Genomic DNA, 15,466 nt, shown 5'->3' on the forward strand with positions numbered 1-15,466 from the left:
TGTAAAGTTTGATGATTCAGTAGTTGTGTATAACACCCAGTGGTGGGGGGGTAATCAGAAGAGGGAATGAAGCATGAGAGACTATGGACTCTGAGAATCAATTTAACAAATATTTTAAAGAAAAATAAAAGAAAGTACTATAACTACATTTATTTACCTATTTAGAATAATTTTAAAAATATTTTCCACTGTGCATATTTTGACAGGAATTTTGACTCGAATATTGGGGTGATGTAATGACAGAATGATATTGGATAAAAATCAGACCCTATTCTTTGTCCTCCCTCTTTTAAACTAACAAGAAAAGTCACAGGAAGAAAATGGAGGCTGGCAAGTTTCTAATTTTAGTTGAGTGCGGGTTGGGTGGTTCTTTTAAAAGCTCCAGCTAGACGGACGAGGAGAGAATGTTCAGGGAGGGACGCTGTTTCTGTACAAGCTAAGCTATGATTGAATACTGTATCTCCAGGGTGCACGTTGCTGTGCCTCAATAAGAAAAATTTCACAGGAACTTAAAACGTTGTACAATTTATTTGTAAAAATATATAAGTTTATTCTTACCAGCAGCCTTTTCATTTTGACCCAGAATATCCTTCTGTCTTTTCCACAAGGGAACGGAGTCTTCTCGAGCAGTTCTCAGAGTCACGGAGGGATGGCTTTCTTCAACAGGACACCGGTGGGCGGAGTGTGAGGTCCCATCTTGCAGGACCACCACTTGAGTGCCATCTGAACCGTTTACTTTTGCTAAAGTTTGGCACTCAGAAGAACAACATGGAAGAGAAGGCATCATAGTGACGGAGTCCGAACAGGCATCTGTGGGTGGAGAACTACTTTCCTGATTCCAGTGATTGAACCTGTGTTCCTTTGGAAGCACATGTTTTGAAGGAAAATAGTTACGAGTAACCACGTTTTGAGAATTCTCAAGTGTCACTGGTTGACACTGAGACGCTTGCATACTTTTACCACTCCTAATCTTTGACGGAGACTGAGGAGGAGGATGAGGCACAATCAGTCTACCCTGAGCTTGTGAAAGTCTGGTGGCTTTGCTGGCAGACTGGGGCCGAAGGCCGGTGCCTTTTCTGTGCGCGCACACAAAGGCTGACTGCACCTGAGCAGATCTTGTTCTTCTGATCACTCTCGCACCACCTCGTTGTGGATTTGCTTTCTGAGCTTTAGAACCACCACCGTGTACAGGGGCTTGAGTTCCCTCTTTCTTTGAGGGTGGCCAGGCTTGTTTAGCAACGTTATAACCTGAAGGCATAAAACAGTTCAGACGCGCATGGTCTGTTGCAGGTTCTCCTAAAGCAGCGACCTTTTCAGAGACAGAACCCTCCTTGGGCTGCGTTCCATCAGCAGGACCTACAGCACAGGCAGGAACTCTAATTACCTTGCTGGCAGCACCACTTTTAGTCTGAATGTGGAAAGGCTGAGACCACTGTTGACATAGTTCTATTCTGTTCTTCAGTGAATGACCGTCTGCAGCATTTTTGTCTGTATCTCCAGTTTCGTCAAACCACCTCAGTTTTTTAATAGTCTTCGGAATTTCTGTACCTTTTTCTTTTGTTAATTCAATACTATCTCTGATAGCCGCTGCTTTTTGATTTCCTAACTTAAAGCTATGGTTTATAACTAGTGCCTTGAAACAATTGTGTTCGTATTTAGATTCTTTTTTTAAAATACCTTTCAGAAACCTCACACCATTTCTCTCAGGAGTGTTGTATTTCATCTTCTTGTGCTGACCAACTAAGTCACAGTTAGAAATTACGGTAGACACTGATATTGATGTTTGGGCTATTTTGTGTTTCTTATCGTTTGAATCAGAGTTGTGAGGTATATAGACAACTTGAAAATCATCTGAAAACAAAGGCAACTCTTCCTTATTACAATGAAAATATTTTAACTTCTCATCTTTAACATCTGTCAATTCTCCTAACGTATCAGAACACTGCACCGGGTCGACCTCTTTTATATGTAGACTGCTCTTCGGTAAAGGCCTAGCTGACTGCATATTACATGGCAAAACTATACGTGTTGCCGTAGGTACAAATGAAGTAGGTCTGTTTTCTTGTGTTAATTCAGAATTGTTCCCTTGGTCTGAAAACGTAGCCATTCCCTGTGTTAAACGATCTGGACTGGCCCAGACTCTGCTAAGTTTAAATGTTGGGCTCTCAGTGACAAATGGTCTCTCCCTTTGGAATGTTCCAGAAGATGAGTCAGTAGTCCTCATAGTGCTAGTTTCAGAGACTGCTTTGCCTTTTCCATCTTGTACAAATATAGTTGGACTATATACAAAGGCTACTGAATTATCAGCACTATTTGTCACTCTTTCCACAGGTGGATTTTGTTCCTTACTGTTAAAACATTCGCAGGAAGGCAGAACATCAGGTTTACTTACACTATCTGAGAAAGGTGTGACGGTCTGAGTATCTGGATCACTTACATTTATGAGCCAATTATTGATATGTTGACTTTTAGAGAATGCCAGTTTATCTTCATCACAGCAGCTTACATTAGTTGATTGCAGATTTACTGATTTGAGAGAAATGGAATCCTTCTGGTTTGATGTGGAAGGCTCCTTGTTAAGTGTTAAGTATATTTCTTCATGTTCCCCAGCCTCAAGACTGTCTATACTTGAGAGGGTTTCAGAATTTGTTATTTGATTAACTTCATCACAAAATTTCTGAAAGGAAAAAAAAAGGAACAGTTATATAGCTTAGAACTTTTAAAACATCAAAATTAATGATTCGACACACCACTGTTACTGAGCCCTACTGTCCGTGGCATGTAAAATAAAGTAATACACTATAAACAGTGTAAGTATCTAAATAATCTACATCCCTGCAGTAGTCCTCAAGAGTGAAAAGAAGGGAGCCAACAAAGACTTACAATAAATGGTGTTTGCTTTAATTTCTACGCCTAAAGTAACTACCTAATTATTCTAGCCACGGTTATAGCTTAGAAAATAATTTTACTATTGCTATTCCATTTGGAGTTTTGAGTTTCTTGAAGGTTTTATAACACCATGTGAAATTCTGAAAAATAGTTATTTACAAAGGGTATTTTTTCCCTGAAAGCTTCACTGGACTTGAGGGAGGCTCGTGAAAGCTCTGTGGCCCTAATGTGAGTTTCCTGTTGGTAGGGCTGCATCTTCGGAGAGCAGGTAACCTCACGGCCTACACTGTGGGGTTCTAGACTCTGACTGCATATTACAATCATGGGAAGAGTTTTGTAGAAATAACCACGCCTGGGTCCTGCTAATTAAATACTCGGATGGGGTCCGTGTATTTGTATTTTTATTTTAAAGTACTCCAGGCAATTCTAATAAGGATGTAGAATTGACAATTACTGATTTTAATGAGCCCTTTTTTGGGACTTAGAACAGTAATAATTTCTATGAATTTCATAGACATTGTCATCATTATTTCAATGAAATTTCATGGAACTTGTCTGTCTTTAATAAAATTTCATGATCACTTCAAAGTGTGGTATGTGTTTAAAGATATTTCTAATTTTTCACATATACCTAGAATGCATTAATTTATATCACATGTAAATAAATACATTCAAGAGGATTTTAGATTGTAAATCTTGTCAAAGAGTTAAATGGACTCAAAAGAAAGGAAATGACTGTCCCTTAAGATTTTTGACAAATTTTAGAAAATTTAAATATTCTGATACTGAACAAAAATATATTATTTTTCTAGCCCATTAAATAAATGAAGAAGCCCATGAAATCAATTACAGAATAAAAATATTTTGTTTATATACTTAATGCTTATTGATATATTATCACAAAATAAATTTTGAAAATGACTCACAAGAGTTTGATATTACTAGCATTTATCACCTACTTATCACATCGTCAGTGCTCTGGTGTCTGTTGAAAGTGATGGCCACTCAGCCTACCAGGAGAACAAAACAGAGCACACTCTCGACAGTGCTTTTCTGCGCTGAGCTGCTTTAACAGACAATCATAAGGAAACCCTCGAGGCCTTCCTGGAGATGACTGCTACAAGATTAAGAAGAAATCTGAGTTTGAGGGGCTTTCTAGATGTATGTGTGATGTTCATGGCTCTGAGACTTTTGTTGTTACAGGTCTGTGATGGCCTCATACCCCAAAGCACCTGAAAAGAAGTTTAGCAAATTCTGATTTCACTAAACTATACTTTTTGCCCCCAGATTTTTTCTCATCACTAAGAAATGAAACAATATGATCAGCTTGAACTTTTGCTTGTAAGTTATTGATATGCAAACTGTACTAGTTTATACTTTGTGTTTCAGTTTTAAAATCAACGTCATTGAGGTAGACTTATCTACCAAATGCACCCATTTTAAATGTCTAGTTTGATGGATTTTGACAAATTATTCACCCATACACACCATTTCAAACAATCCATAGAATCTTTCCATCTGCTGGAAGTCCACACCTAACCACCACTAACGACCACTAATCCGCTATCACCACAGATCTGAGTTATCGTCTGATAACATTTTCCTTCAGCCTGAAAAACTTCGAGGGGCATTTGTTAATCATGCAGATGCTAGTGGAGGGTGGGGGTGTTCAGCTCTTGTTTGTTTGAAGATGCCTATTTTGCCTTCATTCCAGAAGGATATCATCAGCTGGATACAGAATTCTAGGCTGGGAGTTTCCTGATCTTAGAACTTTAAAAATGTCTTCTGGCCTGAAATTAATGCGGTCTGTCTTATCTTTGTTCACCCACATGCTATGGATCTTTTTTCCCCTCTCTAGATAAATTTTTACATTTTTCAAAATAATTTTTTAAGTTTGAGTGTGGTTGACACAATGTTACATGAGTTTCAGGTGTACAACACAGTGACTTGACAAATCTACACATCATGTTGTGCTCACCACAAGTGTGGCTGCCTCTGTACCCACATGACACCATTGACTACATCCCTGTGCTGTGTAGCTTAAGTTAATGTTGATGTGCCTTTTGCAGGGGGTGTGGATTTTTTTTGAGGCTTGTCCAAAGATTATGTCAGGTAGAAAGCCTATGTGATTATAGGGCTTACCTCATTTGTTTTCCTTTTTTTAGGATCATATCCTATATTGCCTATATTGTCTCATGTCTAAAAATAGCTGTTTCATATGTTTTATTCAGAATTATACTTGTTTATGGCCCAAAGTCATTTCATCATTGCCAGAAGAAGTCTCCTGCTTTCCGTTTTTTTTGTTTTGTTTTGTTTTGTTTTTAAAGTCTTGTCATTATTACTTAGTTACTGGATAAATCAGGCAAAGGTTAGGAATTTAATCTTGATATCAGCCTACTAAAAACATCATAAATGTGTGTAATTACTCATGAAATGTAAAGTGCATGAACATTTCAGGAAAATCAGCTGAAATCCATATTTTGTGGGGGGAAAAAAACTGAGTGCGTGACCAGAGATAGAACAGAAATGTCATTTCTAGTTGATTGTGACATATTTTCATTAAGAACCTAATGTCCACATGTATTATAATTTTCAGGGTGCTTTTTATAATCCAGTCTCTAACAATGATACTTATACTACATTGTAGTTTTAAATAGCTTTCATGTTTGATCGGAAAACATTCATAGAGCATATTTTTCCAAATATGAGATGGAAAAGGAATAGAGAAAGCAGGGTGAAAAATGAGCAAAAGGTAGAAAAATCTAAACAATTATTTCTGTAGTTTCGTGATGGATTTGTGTCGACTCATTCACGCCCTATCCTTGGTTAATGGTGCAGATCACTGCAGAGATGGGACAGAATTATTACTAGGTACTGAAATATTAACGTATTTACAGTTTCATACTTGCAAAGTGCTTAGATGCTGATCTTCTAGGAGTTTCTGAGTTTCTTCCAGTTTAAGCTGGAACGCATCTTTGTTAGTAGCCAAGTTTGCCCTGTTGTTTTCCTTCATTTCTTTACCACAATTGATTTTGGATAAGAGATGTTTCTGATGCTTGTGACCATTTTTTGACAATGATGAAGGCAGGGCATTATCTATAGCTCTGTGAACCATACATAAAAAATATTTAGTACATTTAAATAAAGTTAACCTCTATCTATACAAGTGACACATTTATGTTGTATGGGTGTGTGTGTGGGTCTGTGCTCAGATAATCACATTTAAGGGTTTTGGAATGGGAATTTAAGGCAGTCAATAGTAGAATAAAAATGATTGTGGGATTATAGTGCCAACAAAACACTCCCCCTTCATGTAGGAATACCCAATTATTCATGGCTTTGGTTATTATTATTAAGTTCTATTTCTCTATTGTTTGGGACAGATGTAGAAGGAATTCCTGTAGATACGTAGTCATTTCCTCATTCTGTAAGAGCATTCCTATCTGGATAAAAACGTACTGCACTACCCTTAGTTCTCAGTTGATGTTATAGCTGGTAGGTGTTCCCGTAACCCACATGAAGTTGGTTGAAGAGTCAAGCAGATAGAAAATAGGAAAACTGCCTGTTGGCGCAGGCAGGAATTTCCATCCTACTTTACTAGGTTTGGAAGCCTGGCTCTTCCTTGATGGAGGAGAATACACACACTTGTTTTCAGTGGTATCACGAACACAAGCATGGTTTTCAGGCCACACAAGGGCTATCTTCAGTGCAGGGTCTGCCTGTAGTGTCCTGAAGTGCCACCCACCATTTTCTACTGGAACTTTGCATCTTCTGGAAACGTCTAGCAAGTTCTATCTCAGCACATGTACAAAGTGAGAAGCGAGGAGCAGAGGAGCACTGTTCTGGGGGGCTGGGCAGGAAGTGTATCAAACAGCCGACTGCTGCTGCACTACACCCAGCAGTGTGATTCCCAAGAGCATTCAGTCCCAGCTCACTTCAGTTACTCCTATTTAATGAGGATAAAAAGGTTTGGAGGACACGTGGCCACAGGTAACACATACCTATCTCCAATACACATATATATCTTTATCTGGACAAACTGGAATAGTCAAGGTCCATAGTTACTAGATTCCAGCCTATCTTTTTTGTGACCACAGGGAGGTCACAGACAGCAACAAGGATTTAACACAAGTTCCTGAACGCTGAGAGTATGTTTTTCTTTTAGGCTCTCCTACTCTCACAGATTCCTTCCCCTTCAGTCACCCTTCCCAAACAAAATATTGCTAAATCTACAAAATATCTAATAAACCCAATATTTACCTTTAAAGTTGACGTCTCTCAACTTTTTCTTCTCTATTTCTTTCTTCTCTACTCCACTTGCTTCTCTTCTCTTCTCTACTTTCTTCCCCCAGTGAGGAGGATTGAGGGGATGAACAGGAATAAAAGGAGAGGGGGAAGTAGGAAGTGAGGGAGAGTAAAGCTTGGGGGGAAAGGAGGAAGACACAGGATGGATTGGAGAGGAAGCTGAATAGAGAGAAGAGGAAAAGAAAGGAACAGATGAAGAAGGTAAGGATGGAGAGGCAGGAGAGGAGGGTAAAGAAGAGGAAAGGATAGAGGAAGAGGAAGAAGACCGCACAGGAGATGAAGAAGGTGTGAAAGTGGAAGGCGATGAAGACCAAGAAGAGCATGGGGAACGACAGGGAGGTAGGTGGGAGTGAACTGAGGCAGGAGGATGTTCTACGAAGGCCTGGGGCAGATCTGACAATGTGGTGGTTTGCGGAACAGACCGCTGGGCTGACCAAAAAGGATCTAAGGTAGCAGGATGTTCAGGGAACGGACTGATATCAGAAAGAGCGGGGACTGGTTGATGAGGGGGGTGACTGGATAAACAGGAAGGCTTCAAAACAGGGAGAGCTTCCAAAGGGGTTGGGGAAACAACCAGTCGAGCTGGAAGGGAACGACGAATGAGGGCAGGCATTAGAGTGGCCTGAGTAGAACGCTGTGGAGGGAAATGTTTGGGTCTGAAAGTTTTGTAAAATAACTTGCTCTGTGTGTCAGAATCAGGGAGGACTGTGGAAATTCGGGGTGGGTGGGGTAGATGGTCAGGTGGGCCAGAAGGAATTGGGGCTGGTAGGTGTGGGAAACTGCTGGGGAAGCTGGGGGTAACTGGGGCTGGAGGGTGAGGAAGATATTTGACTGGGTAGGACGGTAACAGGGCTGGTATAGAGGTCTTTGGGAGAGCAGAGGGGATGGATGGATGAATAGGGAGGGTTTGGGGCTGGTTGGGGGCAGAGACAGCTGGATAGCTGGGAAGAATCTGGGAATGGTGGGACAGAAATGGGGCCCGTGGAGGAGGCAGCTGAACTGTTAAGTAGGGATAAGGTGTGGAGACAGCTGGACAGGCAGGAATGGATCTGCACAGGTGGAAAAGCATTTGGACAGGCAGGTAGAGAGACAGCCTTATTAAGATGTTATTTTTGTTGTGGATGCTTATTAGGCTGTCTCTAGGCTTTTGATTCATAGTATATTTTTGTCCTGAGCGTCCATGCGTGTGTTCTTCTGATCAACCAGGGTCCTCTCACATGTGCTGACAAATGTACGTAGCTTATTCACGGTCCCCTTTTCTGATTCCTCTCAAGAGTATTTTCCCCTCTCAGGAGTCTGGTAGTCATACAGATAATGAATATGGGCTAGAAAATCTGGTTTAAATTACTGGTACAAAGGGAAAATAGAGGTCAAATAGGTCACTGCTCAGCTCTGGCCAGATTTCTCAGGGTTGCATGTGGTTCAGGATCAATTGTGTCACCACAAATACATGGATATTGGAGATAGATATCTGATAATATCATTTTAAAAGTATAAAAATTTAATATGGGGAAAATATAGGTTCTTTTGCCTTATATCTATCAGAAGGGTGAAGTATATTATCTTTGTGATAAGGATTTGGTTGTGATGGAAGGCTGATTACTTGCATTTTTAATGTTAGTCCCTTATTAATATTCTTATATATCATTATCTCCTGAGGCAGCTTCTATTTTCATGTGGATATATTCTTTGATTGGTCTTAGGCTTTAGCATTGAATACCCTCTAGTTTTTCATACAATTTTTTTGCCTTTAGATGATCACATTACCAACATCTTAAATTATTTTTATCTGCCATTAATAGTTTCCACGTTAGAACAATTGTTTATGAGTCCTGATGGAATCAACTACTTTGGATGCTCCCTGTTTCCTGCCATTACTTTATTCCTTAACACATTTTAGGTTTATATTCCACATATAATGGATTTTTAATGTGACAATAGCTGATCAATATTTGTAGCTTAATCATATTTTCAATAAATAGTACACATATTTCTGTTAACCTAACACCTGATTCTTAATATTCCAATATTTCATATTTGTATAGCATTTTATAACTTACAAAGCATTTTCATACATATCATTTAATACTGTTAGTTATCTGTGGAGAGAAGTTCAACGTTTTAATAAGTAAGCCAAAATGTTCTCTCTGTAAATTGTAACATTTGTTGTTTCCAAATACATAACATCTATTGTGTGTGTGTATACAGATAGGTGTACATAGTCATAATCAAAATAGTGCATCACAATAATAAGTGAAAACTGTGTACTCTAACTTAGAACGGAGATCATCTCTCGTAAAACAAAATGACGTATGCTATTTAGTGGTCCCAGCACAGATCCGGGTCATGCTAACTCTACGTTTGTGCACTACAAGGAAATCAAAGTGGTTTTGACACTTTATCTCTTCTAAGACTTTAAGGAACTGTACAGTGTTGAGCAAAAATAGTCTATACTTCCATTCCTAGCACTAAAGAGCTTTTTTAATTGAAAATATCTAACAACACAAAGGATGACAATTGATATGCACAAAGAGAAACCTGTGAGGAAAACCGGTATACAAAAGTGCACATTATTTTTGTACTAGATGATTTGGAATTTTTATTACTCTAAATTCCCCCTCTAAATGTCTGTCATCTTCCCTTCCCCACAGAGTACTCTAAAGTTATACTGCCTTCACCCCCGCGACTTCCTTGGCCACTGCTGTCTGGCATCCACCTGTGGCTCCGAGATACGGCTTTTGCTCATGATTAACTAAAAACAGACACTACAGGACCGCTGTCTTTCTGAATTTAATTCCCTTGGTTTGCATGTCATTGTGCTTTCCTGGTTATTTTCCTACTTCTCCAATTGTTCCTTCTCAGGTTCTTTCTTGAGCTCCTTTCTTTGCTTGTCCTTTATATGCTAGAATTTCTTTTTTATAGTAAACTTTAAAGACTTTATTTCCATGTCATTCACTTATACTTCTTGGAATGGGAATATATACATTATTCACCAATAAATGCTTAATGCTTTAAATTTACAATTACCCTATTTGTAGAAACTTGAACATTATTCCAATTAAATGAAAAAAAAGTACAAAAAATTTCTTTTGTTCTTACCATTGAAATGTATTTTAAAACATTTTTATAGCAGCCAAAACCTTTAACCCAAAATTGAGAACTGCAGTCTCATAAGCATAACAAAATGGCCACAATCTACTTAATTATCTTGGTTATTAACAGTGGGGAAAGTGTGGTGGTCCCTAAATAAGAAAACACAGACTGACAACTGGGATGGATTCTCTTCTGGACACTCAGAACTCCATCCCTGATCATTAGTTTTATTTCATCGTAACAGATAATTGCTGCAACTTTAACAAAAAGTTTAAATGGACTCTTGGTGTTTATTATTGGTGATGTTTGCTACGATTTACGAATGCCAAAAATGAGAATCAGGAAATGATCCACAATTTAAAAATCCTAAGGGACTGACTGCTACACAGTGTCATCTGGTGCTCCATATCAATAGTGTTTTTGAATTAGATGGTATTTTTTCACAAGCAAACACCTTGTTAAATATCTGGTAAACACTTTGCAATCACAGTAAGTGCTGGGAGACGAAGTTCCAAAGAGAATTAATGTGATTTGCTTAACCTAACGTTGCAAGACAAATCTCAGGCATAATCAAGATTAGGAACTCAATCTGTTGGTCCCCACAGCCCTAGGGGAAGCTCATCTCTATACGGGCACCATCTTATTAAGACTTGGTACTTTGCTTCCAAAATCCAGAGAGTAGCTAAACATTGCAATGGACTGTTGCTTTATAAATGATCTGTTAAATATACTTGTGAAACTAAAAAAAATTTTCCAAAAGGTCAAAATATATATAATTATTTTATCTCCTTACTCCAGGTAATTCTGTTAAAAAAAAATACTGACTGAACTCCAGTTTTAATTTATATAGTTTTGGTGTAAAAGTGAATGTACTGGGGCGCCTGGGTGGCTCAGTCGGTGAAGCATCTGCCTTCAGCTCAGGTCATGATCTCGGAGTCCCGGGATCGAGCCCCACATTGGGGTTCCTGCTCAGTGGGGAGTCTGCTTCTCTCTCCCTCTGCCCCTCCCCACTGCTCATTCTCTAAAACAAATAAATACTTTTAAAAAAGCTAATATTGAAAAAGCTAGTATTGAAATCCAGTAAAGTTTTGAACTTTCATCTAAATTAACAAAACAACTATTCATTTTGGTGAGTTTTTACAAGGTGTACTTTTGACCTGAAGAATCACTTTTTTTATTATGCTGGAAGTTTTGAGAGCTCTGTGACCTTCTTCTTTGCTTATCTATCCATACTCTCTGTAACGTAGAGGACTGAATCAACCATAGATAGCTGATACCAAGCTACAGCTTTGGTTTTTCCCGAGTGTGGTAATTCTTATTACTGGACGTGTCTCTCCCATGGACCTCGGCATTATCCATATGGAGCCATTACCAGGAATACTGGTTCCCGTGTGGAACACGGGGTTTCTGGCCAGGGCGGCCATACACCCACTCCTGTGATCTTGTTTCCTTGTAGCCGAGCTGTCATGTGCGGGGACAGGGGCATAGCAAAGACTGACTGCTTTGTGGTCTGCCAGGAGGATTCCTTCCATTGAAGAATGTTGCCTACTGCCGTGAAATGTTTTCTGTCCTCTAACTGAAGCCAAACATGGCTTGCTGGGAGTTTCACTGTGTAGCTGAACTCACGAACCATGTCTTTAACTTTATTCATTCATTGGCAATTATCATATCTAGATCCGTGGCTGAGAGTTCTTACCATGGGAAATTGTCTCAGGAATATCCCATAAGTGTCTCAGACTTACAACTTACTATCCTCTTTTCAGTCACTCCCTCCTTCAAACCTCTTCTTCCCTAAAAGTTCTTATGGTTTCACTACCTGTTAACTGACCAATCCCAATCTCCAGTCATGCTTCACTCCTTCTGAACACCTTCCAGTTCTTAAACAGTTACCAAATCATGTTGATTCCACCTCCTAAATAGCTCTCAAGAAGTCTTCATTTTTATTAACTGACATATCACTTTAGCTGATTCTCCCACCTTTAGCTGTACCCCACTCCTTCCCATTCTGGCAGTATTTCTAAAGTATAAATGTTGATTGCTTGCTTCAGTAATTATTTATAGAACAAACTCTTAACAAGGCTCTTCCTGAGTCAACTCATGGCTTCCTTTCCAATTAACCTGTCTGCTCACACCTCCCCTTCCGACTGTGCATGCTAGCAGGACTGAGCTACGTTCACTGCCCTCAACACAGCATGCCCTTTCATGCCAGCACACCTTTCCCCACACTACCTGCTCCCCCATCTGGAGTTCCCTCTTGGTGTTTGTCTCTGACGAATAGCCTCCTCATCTACTGACTTAGGTCAAGTTCATACTCTCGGAGGCGTGTCCACTACGTCAGGGATGTTCCTCCACTCATAGTCTTTACCGAACGCCTCCAACATGCACAGCACTGAGACAGGAACTACAGGGAATACCTGCGTGTGTACCATTTAGCCACTGTTCCCTAGAATATCACAGTCTGGTTGGGGAGACATAACTACATATAAAAATGATGCAACAACGTATACAATCACGACTTTCAAGTGTATTTCTACAGCCTGGATCTCTCATTTCATTTTAGGGCCAATTGTTTGTATACATTTCTACTTGAATATTTATCCCCTCAATTCAGATGCCTGAAATGAAATTGCAAATGAATCTTGCCAAACTTGCACTGTTTCCTTTTGTTCTTTTTCTTTTTAAAAATTTTTTTTATAATAATTTTTTATTGTTATGTTAGTCACCATACAGTATATCCTTAGTTTTTGATGTAAAGTTCCATGATTCATTACTTGCGTCTAACACCCAGTGCTCCATGCAATACGTGCCCTCCTTAATCCCATCACCGGCCTATCCCAGTCCTCTACCCCCCTCCCCTCTGAAGCCCTCAGTTTGTTTCCCAGAGTCCACAGTCTCTTATGCTTCATTCCCCCTTCTGATTACCCCCCCTTCATTCTTCCTTTCCTTCTCCTACCGATCTTCCTGCTAGTTCTTATGTGCCATAAATGAGTGAAACCATATGATAGTTGTCTTTCTCTGCTTGACTTATTTTGTTCTTTTTATTTTTAAAGTCAACAGATTCCCTCAATCATCAAGACTCAAAATTCTAGCTTCTTTGGTCTCTTTTGCTTCTTTTCATTTTCTTTATCCCATCATACACCAAACTCATAATCTAATTTCCATAATCTATTTCTATGAAATGTCTTTTCCTTCTATCTTTCCTTTTGACTTCACTACTACTACCCTTTTAACATAAGTCCTTTCAAATTCATGGCTGGATACCTCCTGATTTTCCTGCCACTGATCACTCCATGCTCCATGTTTTATACTTCTATCTGGTCAACATTCTTAAATCCTCTTTCTTACATCACTTCTCTGTACTGTGAAAAGGTGTTTGCACCCTTCCTTCTCTTATCCTTTCCTTCTAACCACTCAAAATATTTTTATTCCTTCACAGACCTATCATTTCTCACTATTCAAAACGGTACTATTCCAGTTTAAGCTGTGATGATCTATCCTTTGGATTATCCCATTAATCTTCTCTTGTCCCCTAGCCTTCAGTTTCTTTCCATCCTTTTCATTCTTCAACATTCGCACCAATTATCTTTCTAAAATGATAAAGAGGATTATATCAGTCCCTCATTGGGGGGCCTGGGTGGCTCAGTCAGTTAAGTGCCTGCCTCCCGCTCAGGTCATGATCCCAGGGGCCTGGGATCAAGCCCTTGGGTTGGGCTTCCTGCTCAGAGGGGAGTCTAGTTCTCCCTCTGCCTCTCCTCCACACCCTGCTCCTGCTCTCTCTCTCAAATAAATAAAATAAAATAAAATAAAAATCAGTCCCTGAGTAAAAACCTTCACTGCTTCTCTACTAGTTATAGTAAAAGGTGCCTTCAAACTTTCCAGCTAGACATAAAAACATTTCACACTGGATCTCAATCTACATTTCTAGATTATCTCCTGTCCTCCTAGCAACACATCCTACAGTCCTGCCACTCTGAGCAAGCTCTCTGTCCTTAGGGGTCTGTGCCTTTTACAACACTGTAGGCCTGGACATGCTCAACCCAACCTATGCTTCCTCATTAGACAATTGGTATTCATCCTTCAAGCCTTCCCAACTTGACATTTCATACTTGATCACTTCGCTAATACCTCTGTAACAGTCCCCCTTACACGTATTACACGTATATTATCATGTAACTGCAGAGCTGTCCTGAGAGGAGAACTACATCTCACTCAGCCATGCTGATCGCTGTGAGGCTCAAAAGATGAAAGTAAGACACTCAGCACGGTTAGCCTCCTCCAACTTCTGCACTCAGCTCTGTTACTCATCAGTTTGATGTCATCTTTCAGACTGTTGTTCTATCACTCTTTTCCTTTCATAAACAAACTTTTACCTTTCTCTCTGTTCCTTTTCAACCCATGGCAATCTCTTTTCTGTCCTCATCCTGTCACTGACACTGCTCTGACAGAAGTCCCCAGGGTGACAGTTTATTGTGAAACAGAGTGGACACACTGCCTCCATAGTGGATACTCTCTCTTTTCCAGATTCACTTTCCATGCTTCTCCACTTGTCTCTGCTTGGCAGAGACTAAATGGTCCTTTGCCTTTTGATTTATGGTTCATTTTGGCCAATGGAAGGCACTAGAAAGAGTCAGGGTGACAGAAGAAAGAAGTTTTTGATCATTAGTCTTCTAGTTTCCACTGTGCTGGGCTCCTCCACCGAGGACACAGTTCTGTCTGGCAGCCCCCTTCTGTGGCTACCCATGTCTCCAGGTCAGGTTTGTGGGGGTAATACTGATTCTGTGGTGGTCAGTTCTTGGGGGGGCTCCCCATCCTGTGCTGGCTTTCCACTTCCTTCATTAACCCGTCTCCCATTACCCCTTTTAAATGGGCCACGTGTTTGAGGCCAGGATAGCAGCTTGCGTGACTGATTCCCTAGAAGCCATTTGATCTCTATAAACTGTTTTTTTTTCCCAAGAAACTCTATCCTTCTTTAGTTTCCATGATACAACCCTCTCCTAGTCCTGTATCAACCTTTCTGCTCCTATTTGTAGGCTTCTTTCTTCTACTTCCTTAAATGTGGGTGTTTTCAGGGCTCTGTCCTAGACCGGGTCATCACAGTACACAACCTCCGTGGCTGTGTCTCATCCACCATGTAGTGTTCAATGACCTTAAGCCTGGATCTTTCTCTAGACTTCTGAAC

At 39.9% G+C, this 15,466-nt stretch overlaps 1 protein-coding gene across 4 annotated transcripts in view; it reads right to left on the reverse strand.

Moving 5' to 3' along the window:
• CEP126 (centrosomal protein 126) overlaps positions 1 to 15,466 on the reverse strand; it is a 92,677-nt gene that overhangs the window by 35,638 nt on the left and 41,573 nt on the right. For 3 of the 4 annotated variants that reach the window (XM_087868508.1, XM_087868507.1, XM_087868506.1), the window contains exons 5-6: positions 5,795 to 5,993; positions 559 to 2,677 (exon numbers count right to left, since the gene is read on the reverse strand). In XM_087868508.1, coding sequence (XP_087724634.1) covers positions 559 to 2,677; positions 5,795 to 5,993 — 2,318 coding nt within the window. Of the gene's footprint in view, positions 1 to 558; positions 2,678 to 5,794; positions 5,994 to 7,149; positions 8,244 to 15,466 lie in introns of all 4 variants that reach the window. The other variant, XM_087868509.1, reaches the window with a different exon arrangement.

The sequence above is a fragment of the Ursus americanus genome, chromosome 16 (genome assembly GCF_024610735.1).
Source record: "Ursus americanus isolate L20-20 chromosome 16, mUrsAme1.1.p, whole genome shotgun sequence".
NCBI classification, from domain to species: domain Eukaryota; kingdom Metazoa; phylum Chordata; class Mammalia; order Carnivora; family Ursidae; genus Ursus; species Ursus americanus.